The 10,749-nt window shown below is 36.0% G+C and overlaps 1 protein-coding gene across 1 annotated transcript; it reads right to left on the reverse strand.

The window, feature by feature from the left end:
• Nucleotides 1-413: 413 nt before the first annotated feature.
• On the reverse strand, nucleotides 414-6,767 carry LOC306888394 (UDP-glucuronosyltransferase 2C1-like). The gene is made up of 2 exons (XM_079446649.1): nucleotides 6,706-6,767; nucleotides 414-4,061 (listed from the first exon to the last, which is right to left on the reverse strand). The coding sequence occupies exon 2, from the start codon at nucleotides 4,055-4,057 to the stop codon at nucleotides 2,453-2,455; it is 1,605 nt and encodes a 534-aa protein (XP_079302775.1). The 5' UTR covers nucleotides 4,058-4,061; nucleotides 6,706-6,767; the 3' UTR covers nucleotides 414-2,452.
• Between the last annotated feature and the right edge of the window lie 3,982 nt (nucleotides 6,768-10,749).

Raw genomic sequence — 10,749 nt, forward strand, 5'->3', positions numbered from 1 at the left:
TACACAAGAAATAGCACTTTCTAAAAAAATATTTTAGAATTTTTTTTATATTGAGAAGTACTGTAATGCAAAAAAAACTATATTCTACGCATCTTTTAAATATATAAAATAATGAATCATAGTGTATTACAAATTCTATATTATAAACATTTTAAAATGTATAAAAAATATATACTAAAGTTTTTAATTAAAATCTAAATAAATTTAAATATACAATAAATACTATAATACTAAAATACATTTTTTGTTTTGTTTTGTTTGCAACATATGACAGATGCCGTCAACTGAGATGTTATGGAGCAACCTGAAAATACATTTGGTTAGTGCTGTTGCAATTCATTATATTTACATATAAAACATTAAAAAGTTAAAAATTGCACCTTCAAAGGCGACACACTGAGGTGACCCAAAAGCAATTTTGCCATATTTTATTCTGCGTAATATGAGCACTGTAATGTCAAGTGTTACCCTATGATAAGATTTTTACATGAATGACAGGTTGCATTAGTCAGGACTGATGATTATCACCATGACTGGTCCTTCCTCCCAAATTACTTTGATGAATGTACATTTATGCTCAGCCATCACCGTCTAATTGAAGTTCACACAGAACAGCATGAGGGAAACACAAACAGCAGCTGACAGCGTGCTGCGATTGACTGACATGATTATTGCTGTTATTAAGTGCCTGTTTTACAACCGCCTCACATCAACACGTGTTTTAGGAAGTAGTAACTTGAAAACGGGTAATTTTACAATCATAATTCATACACCAGCACAACAAAACAGTTGCAATGTAGTTTATGTAAGGGTTCCGGAAAGAAACATAAATCAAAGGACTACAATTAAGAATATTGAGGGAATTTCTACTTTTCCATATCCCAGCCAGATGCAAATACCTTCATTAGTTCATTTTCTATGGAAGCTTGTTTCCACCATGAGATAAAAAAAAAAAAAATTAAAAAGGTAATTGCAAATCTCACAATTCTATCTTTTTTCTCTGAATTGAGAGAAATTAGCAATTGTGAGAAAAAAAGTCTGATTTGTGAGATAAACTCAGAAGTCAGAAAAAAAATGCAAGATGGAAACTTGATTAGTGACAAAATTATGATACGAAAAAAAAAAAAACAGAATTGTGAGATAACCTTAAAAGGTGTAACAGAAAAAATGAGACATTGGAGGATATAAGCTCAGAATTCAGAGGAAAAAAAAGTCATAATTGTGAAATGAAAAACTTGCAATCACCTTTTAGATATAAACTCAGAATTCAGACTTTTATTTCCTCGCAATTCTGAGATTTTGTTTATTTTCAGCTCTGCTCACCCATCATGCAGTTATAACCACCATCAATATAATAAGGCCTCACAAACGGTTTATTTAACTGTCTTTCTGAAAGGGATTGGCCAGAAGAATTTTGTGTTTCAAAATTAAATTTGCTTTTGTTTGTTTGCATGTTATTTTATTTTTATACAGTATATCTGAGTGATTTCCTGTATTTGAACTTTACACTCGACTCAGTGTATAAGTCTGTAGACATTATCTTTTATATCATAACTGTACAAAACAAATAATAAAATTAAAAAAATGCAGTGCTTCTTCATGTGCAAAGCTCTTTAACTGACTGTCAGCCAGACTTCTGTTATTTTAAAGCTGTGTTATCCTTGAAATCAGCTGTAATTGCTTTGAAGACATGGTGCGGTGATTAAAGGCTGTTAGACATTAAAGCTCTTTTTGTCATTACAGACAGTAACAGCAGAATAAGTAGGTTGAGTGTCACCTCTATTAAACCAGAGTCCCGCAGGTCACTGTAATACATCAGCGTAATTACAGACGGGACAAAACCACTCTAATGATGTGCTAATGGTTTCTAGAAGGGATATTACTGGAAGAAATCATTTCAATCTTAAAGTCAACATGAAATTAAATGGTCTATTTACTTTCTCAATACATTTCACTGGTCTTAATGTGAATGATTAAAAAAAATCATTCACAAAATCATTCAAAAAAATCTAAAATCATTTGGCAGACGCCAATGTAATGTAATGTAATGATACATCAGTATTATGTGAAAATACCACATTTAATAACATGATTTTACTCCAAACTCACTTCATAACATCAGTCGAGTGTTTGAAATAAATCCTTCTGTGAGATGATGTGGCTTCTTACACCGAATAAGGCACGCAACATATTTCATTGTATTCTAAACAGTAATAAAGGCTATGTTGATTAGCATTGCATTATACTTTATTACAATGAAAATTATAATAATAATTATAAGAACAACTCTTAGCATTTAATGAGTCATGCACCAAACTGTTTTTGACATGGTAAAAAAGGGTGTTGTTATTCACGACCATTGAGGAATTTTAATTTCATGAATTAAAATAAATTTCATAAAGACCCTAAAGTATCATACCAACTTGTGAAACACGGGCATCCGATGTCCCCTTTAATCTTGTTTTGCTCGTTTTCCTTTTGCACATAACCTACAACATAAACATCTGATTACTTTAAACACAATATAACTGGTAAAAGACACAATCAACACTAAAAACGCTACAACATCAACACTGTAGTACGAGTACCAGGGCATTTTATAAGAGTCAGTGCGCAGGTGAGCAGCTCCTCTGTGTCTCATGACAAACTCAATCCAGAAGAGGGCACTCTCTAATGGATTTACTGGTGTGTCTCTATGCAGACTGGACAGTTTCTGCATGTTCTTCCTGTAGGACGACTCTGTAAGCACTTCTTGTAAGGCAGCTTTAAATATATGTCTATCAATGTTGGCAATGTCCACAACTTTAGCCACACCTCGATGTCTCATTTTTGAAAGGTTATCATCCTGATCGAAAACAAGCGGTAATCCAACTATAGGTACGCCATGATAAATGGCTTCAAAAATACCATTAGTTCCTCCATGAGACACAAAAACCTGGGTCTTTGCATGTCCTAAGAGATCATTCTGCGGTAACCAGTTAACCAGTAAAGTGTTGTTGCCCAAAGTCGACGGCCGCGCTCCTGTGTATCTCCAAATCACTTTTTGGGGAAGCTGACCAAACGCAGCTGCTATTTCATCAGCTATGTCAAGAGGAAGTTGGCCAACTAACGTTCCTAGAGACATAATAATAACACCATGCTCTCTAGAGCTTTGCACAAAGTCCTCCAGATCCCTCGGAAGCTCTTTTGCAGGTTTGCACTGGAAACCGCCAACGTAAATGACATTTGGCATAGTCGGGCGAGGAAATTCAAAAACAAAATCCACCCTCATGAGCCAAATATCAGCTGCTTGGAATAATTCAAAATAGTGCAAATCAGGACCAAAATATCGGTTGCACAAAGCGCTGTAATGAGGACCGACGATGCGCTTGTAAAGGAAAAGCCGAATGGTGTAAAACAACACATTATACGTTCGCTGAAGAAAAGTCATGTTATCGGTCAACTGAGAAAGCGGGAAGGGAATGTAAGACAGAGGAGACGGTGCTATCGCAAAATGCGCTTCTCCATGCACAGTCCATCGGACGTTAAAAATGAGAGGTAGATTCAGATAGTGTGCGAGAACAACACCTCCTCCGTTTGCTGGATCGGTCAACATTAAGTCAAAGTTGGCCTGTTTGATTTGTTCCAACAGCTCAGGATCTTTCTCCATAATATAGATCACCATTTCGCAAATCTTTCTGTGCATTTCGGAAAATTTATCCTTGAGCTCCATGTCCAATCTGAATCTGGTCCATGCCGATTGCTGCTGTCGTCGGATCTGGAGTTGTCTAGAAACAAAACTGCTGTAAAACTCATCGTCTCCACCCAGTAAAACAGGGACGGTCATTGAGACGTAGTGCGGCGATGTTTCTGAGATGTACCAGCTGTCAAGGGCCCGTATCACAGTGATCTGATGGCCCCTGGAGTGAAGCTCCTGGATCAAAACGTTCATGTTAACCCAGTGACTGCCTTCGTGAGGAAACACCAGGATTTTCCCACAATGCACTCGGAAGGACAGGGTCAGAATGATGCTTGAGACAATAAAGATAAAATCCATGCTTATGAGGAGCACAAACATCTGTCTGAAAGACATAAATAAACAACTGATGACGTTCGTCATTTATCAGACAGGTTTTGCGGTCTAATGTAATTATGTGGGAGTCCTGCAAAGCTTTAAACTGAATTTTACAGGCAAATGTTGTTGCCAGGTCACTATAATAGTGACACAAGCTAAATAGACTGAGGTTTGAAATTGTAGATTAAAATGAAAGAATAAAGAACGAACAGCATCACAGTAGGTTTGTAAAATGTTAGCTCACATATACAGCACTTCCAATGAGACATTATGTCATTTCGTTCAAGAAAAACAGCAGATGAATGCTTTGCGATGTCACAATTCACTCACATGAATAATATCCAAACCAGTTGTATTCATTCTTATGGGACCTACTGTAAAGATTGCCCGTGTTAGAAACAGTAACACAAATTGTCATCTTATTTAACATGGCAGAATCATATATTTAAGAGTAACAATCATTCCACATAACTTCCAAGCCCCTTTAAATCCAAGATAAACAGCACAATTAATACAGTTTTAATAAAAATTAACTTTTTTGTTGTTCCAAAATAATTTATCTATTTGACACTCAGGCCTGTATTTCTCTGCCTGGTGAATTTTTGATGTGTTTCTGCATGAAACAGAAAGGGAACCAGCAAACAGACTGTGTTCTGACACGCTGTTCTTGCACAACCTTCATGTGTATCACAGGAAACACTTTTTTTGTGCTGTATGATAGTGATTTTAGAGGGTTTCATGAGGTTGCAAAGACCTTTTTAGAACATTATATTAATTTTACTATACACTAACTTGAATACAAGTCAACATGAAGTCATGAGCAGTATTTGCGATACATGTATATAAAATATAATTTTGTCCCTTGTACTGTGTTTGATAGGGTTGATGAAAATTGCTTCATATTTTGTATCAAAATACTTTAGAGTTTTGTACTTTGCAGTTTTAAAATACTGTAAAATATTTAGTAAGTCGTCTACATGATGACATCATGATTGGTGCCTGCTCAGTAGTTTGCCCAGACATGTTACTACACTATTAATATGTAAGTGTCCTCTATACTTCTATGGCTCTCAGTAGATTCAGTGGTTGGAGTTGAGTTAATACTTCTTGACAAGTTCTGTTGCTACTTTCTGATTACGTTTCTGGCTACATCAAAATATATTGATCAGTTAATAATTGCTGAAATGCTCAAATGTTTGTTTGTCCAATGATTGATAAATATTTGATTGCTGAATATTGTACCCTAATTGAAGTAGCGGTTTAGTAGGATCATGATTTTGTATACCATTGCATGAATGACTGCCTGACATATAATATATGTGACCCTAGAGCACAAAACCAGTCATAAGTAGCGTATTTGTAGCAATAGGCAACAATACATTGTATGGGTCAAAATTATAGATTTTTCTTTTATGTCAAAAATCATTAGGATATTAAGTAAAGATCATGTTCCATGAAGATATTTTGTAAATTTCCTACTATTAATATATCAAAACTGAATTTTTGATTAGTAATATGCAATGCTAAGATCTTCAATTGGACAAATTTAAAGGCGATTTTCTCAATATTTTTTTTTTTTGCACCCTCAGATTCCAGATTTTCAAATAGTTGTATCTCAGCCAAATATTGTCCTATCATAACAAACCATACATCAATGGAAATATTATTTATTCAGCTCTCAGATGATGTATAAATCTCAATTTAAGAAAATGAACCCTTATGACTGGTTTTGTGGTCCAGGGTCACATATTCAGTCAAATGATTAATTAGATGCTATGAATATAGGTGCCATCAGATGTCTTCTTACGAGTGACTTGTTTGTCATTGAGTCAGTGTTGCTGTTGCAAAGTAGGCCCTTCATTACCAAACACCACGTCATGAGTCATTCACAGACTTAAACATTAAACTGTTTGTTACTTTGAAACTAACCTTCATCTGGGAGGTCACAGGGATGTGTGAATATTTGATCTGTTAACCGGGTAGAGAAAAGCTGCTGCTATCAAACATTGCTTTCTTAATCATCTGAGTCAGTGTGATAGTGAAGGGATAGATCAAATAGGCCAATTAATGGAAGGTTTGCCAAGAAATTTAAATACAAAAATACAGTAGTTTATTTTGATACATGGTGTGGCTGCTGTATTTATGACCAAAACTGTTGAAGCCAACTTTGTTGAAGGTTCTTTGGTGTAACTTGTTTGGAAAATATCGCAAAAATCTGGGATTTTGTTTTATTTTATTCGTATTTTTAAATTGAATATAAAAAATGTCAAACAAATCAGTATGTTCTTAAGAAATTCAACACAGTGTTTATACACATAATGATGCAAATAAATCAAACGAATATTAAATTAAATTCAATGTCAACAAATGACGCCATGCGCGTGCACGCGGACGAAGCGCAACACACTGAAACAAAGCTTTCTCATTTTCACTGTCCGCATAATTATTTGTTTTTGGAAGAAAAACACTTAGCATTTCAGCCGTACAGAGCTAAATACAACATTAAAAAACGACAATCCAGACAAACAGACAACGACCGAATCCTGTCTGTCAACATGGAAGCTCATTTCAGATGACACGATAAACGCTTCAAGAATTTTCACTGTTTATAACTAAACGTGTCTTTTTACTAATTTAATAAATTAACTTACCAGCTGAACAGTTGCCACAGTGTAGCATGAGCTCGTGAGATCCCACGCTTCTGTGTGTGGGTGGGCGGAGTCAGAGCTCATGAATATTAATGACATCTTCTCCATGATGATTGGACACTGTCTTTGAGCGTCAATACAAGCGTCATTACTATTCATAATCATATATATATATATGTGTGACCCTGGACCACAAAACCAGTCATAAGTGTCAACTTTTTGAAATTGAGATTTATACATAATCTGAAAGCTTAATACGATTTCCATTGATGTATGATTTGTTAGGATAGGATAATATTTAGCTGAGAATTTGTACAGGCTTTACATTTCCCTGGATCAGTAGGGTACTCTTGTAATATAGTAGTAGTGGCTAGGACATATTAAGTATCAATTCTGCCTAAAAAGATGCAATCTAATCCTGTTTACATAAAATACGCTGCTCCAGAGCAGGTTTAAGCTTATGGACCTGTTGCTATGATAGCAAGTCCAGGATGAGCTTCGAAGAACCAAATGATTCAAGATCAAGCAAAATCATCAACAATCAAACCTTGGTAACTGAGTTAGCGACGTACGAAGAACAAAATAGATCAAATAGAGACAATAACGCACGATAGATAGACAAACAAATGAATGAAACAAACATAGTATACTCTTAGAAGAGATTAAACCTTTGGAATTCAAAAAAGAACCTTAAAGTGCAAATATGAACTTGTAACTATCAAAAAGGTTCAAAGTTGAGCCATTGATTATTTGACACATGCTAACAGTTCTTTTTAGAACCTTCAATGTGGCAGAAGGGTTCATGTAAGAACCTGGCCTGCTGTCAAGGTTCCATTATGAACCTTTTAAAATGGACTGTAAAGATTTAACTATTTTGTTATTCTGAGGACCATACTTTGGTTTTAGTTCCCGAACATTTCACGCACTTGAATTATTAAAGACGGATCAATACATAATTGTTCATATGTTAGTTTAAAAAGTACAAATATGTACAATTGTGAGCAAAACTACATAATTTTTGTTGAATTCAAGGGCATGGGTGATGGTACTGCCAAAATAATAATAATTAATTATGATTGATATGGTATTCATTTATTATTGTTGTTGTTGTTAAAACAGTTTTGTGAAAAATGTCAATTTATTTTTTATGCTTAAAAAAAACAAAACACGGACCACAAACATTTTCTTCTTTTTTTTTCTGCAAATATTGACTAGGATAATAACAACTCATTAGCAATTTAATTTCATTTTGTGAATTATAATAATTAAAACAAGTATACGTTAGAACGTTTTCTGTCTGAACAACTACTTTGATGCACGAGTCATCAGCAGATATATATAACAGGAATATCTGAGTAAATGAAATAAAATATGACAAATAACCATAAACTATTTGCATGTCTGTGTAAAAGCATTAGTGTAATATCATAATTAAGTTGGAGCTCATTATGTGACTCTTCTATAGAGCAGGATCACAAAACTGATTGTATTCAGAATAAAAGAATATTCATTAATAATTTGCTAATTACATGTTTTTGTGTATAACTATGTGATTTCAAATGTAGACTACAGTGTATCATACACTACTGATGTAACATTATCTTGCTTGGACCCCTAATAACTAAAAGTTGAGAACCACTGCTATATAACTTATGGTCAGAAACTAATATGTATAGAAAAATGTTAATATTTAATTGTTTACCCAGGTAGCCAAAACGGTTTGGCCCGATAACGGCCCAGATCCGGGAGGCCGGAAGAAATATCTCGGCCCAGCTGCGGTTGCCAGACTCGGCATGGACATAGGGATGAATGACGCTCCAGAATCAGCCCAAATACACTGGCCTGAGTCCGGCTGCCAACTGCCGGCATTGGGCCACAATCACGCCAACAAGAAATGAAACACCAGTACTGGCCCAAGTCTGGGTACTGACACTGAGCCAACACCACCGGCATTGGGCCACAATCATGCCAACCGAAATGGTGCACTTAGCCGGCACTGGTCTGACACTGGGTCACAATCATGCCGACACCTAGCCGGTACTAGTCTCGTTCGCTAAATTAAAAAATATATATATACTTACACTTATTCATACAGAATTACAACTTCTAAAATATGTGTATTAAAGACTTTCAGTTTTTACATAAAACAAGAGCTTTGAATAATTTGTTGTTCCACAAAATGACATTGTTACTTTAAAATCCTTAAGATGGCATCTACCTCCAACTAAAATAAAATATATATTTTACAGTGTCTGTCACAGAATGGCCCGTCTTCCCCGTCACTCATCACTGTCACCTGGTTATCGTCAATCATCACCCGCACCTGCATCTCATCAATCTCCAGTCACCACACTCATATAAGCACTTCCCTCAGTTCACTACTTGGTCCGATCTTGAAGTGACATGACGAGCACTGCAAAGCTCCGATCTCGGGATTGCTACCTGGACCGTCTCTACTCCCCTACAAGCTGAGTATAGATACCTGTTAATACTTACCTGTCATCACTCACCTTCTGCCTTGTCCTCTTCCAGTCATCCTCCTCGTCTATCCCCGGTGGCTTGGTCGAATCCTCGTATGTCTCTGCCGCTCTGACGCTGCACATCTCCAGGATCTGTCAAGACAGAGACTGATTGACATTCCTATTACTTTAACCTCACAAATTAACACTCACCAAGTCTGAAGAATCCACACGATTGCTGTTTGCTGTTCACCCTGTAAATAAACACCTTGTGACTTCACTTACCTTCTGTGTCCGCCCCGTTCCATTACAGTGTCCTTGTTAAACCTACATGTTCTTATGCATGTCAACTCACCAGATTAAGGGTTTGGCCCTTACACCATTTCTTTTCATGGCATCCCCACCAACTACCCCACGAATTACCCCATAACATCCATATGTGCTCCTTTTCCCCAAGTATAAAAATGACACAATGAAAATATGAGTGATATTAGAATTTATTTTGAAGAAAAAAAATCAACTCCAGGAGCTTCCTCAAGTAAGCGTACCCTAAAAGAGGGACAGATTGACAGGGAGACAAAAAGGGGAAGAGACAATGGCACGTATGGTTATTCAGACAATCTCAGATTGATAACATGAATGGTAACTCTGGTAAACTCTTTTCTTCCCCCATTCCTGTTCAAAGTAGGCAGCCATCTTTTGATGAACTTTTCAATCTCTCCATCTGATGCACTGCCAGTACCTGCATTTGTTTGCACTGATAGAAGAAAGAAAGAAAGAAAGGAGATCAGTCGCAATACCAGTGGTGTCAAACTCAATTCCCGGAGGGCTGCAGCTCTGCAGAGTTTAGCTCCAACTCACACCTGCTTGGAAGTTTCTAGTGATCCTGAAGACCTTGATTAGCTGGATCAGGTGTGTTTGATTATGGTTGGCGTTAAACGCTAGCACTATGTCAACAAACTCACAATTATAGCTTCATTATAAATAAACATTACTTTGATATTATATATGTAGAACGGTTTAAAATTACATTATATGTTATATTATCAAATGTTTACTCACCAGGGTAGCAAGTTCTTCTGGTCTTCTGGCAATTAGCAGCACAAAAAGCCCATCAGGTTTTGTCATTAGATGTCAAAGCTAGTGCGCATGTCTCTTGAAACTCATATAGCAAAAATAATGTTAAAGTTCCCTTAACCACTTTAAGCTTGTTTCATTATATGAATTAAATCATTAATTTCCAAATGTACTTAAAGAAAAATGAGAATGTTGAATAGATATTAATAGGCATTAAAATAAAAAAACATTAAGAAATAACATAACATGGGCAGGTAAAATATATTATGTTTAAGTTTTAGTGTCACTGCTACATACTATTTACCACATTGTAAATGGAGACCAACCCCCAGCACTCAACATAAACTGGTCCGGGTATGCATGCCCATATCTCAGCCAAAATCAGATCAGCCCTTATGGTCCGTAATTGGGCCAAATGTGGCTAAATGTTCTGTGTCTCAGTGCAAATCGGGCCAGATCTGCACATCCAAAGCCATTATTGGGCCAGAGCTGACTCACTTTCGGTGAGCCG

The sequence above is a fragment of the Barbus barbus genome, assembly GCF_936440315.1.
Source record: "Barbus barbus genome assembly, chromosome: 22".
In the NCBI taxonomy this organism is placed as follows: domain Eukaryota; kingdom Metazoa; phylum Chordata; class Actinopteri; order Cypriniformes; family Cyprinidae; genus Barbus; species Barbus barbus.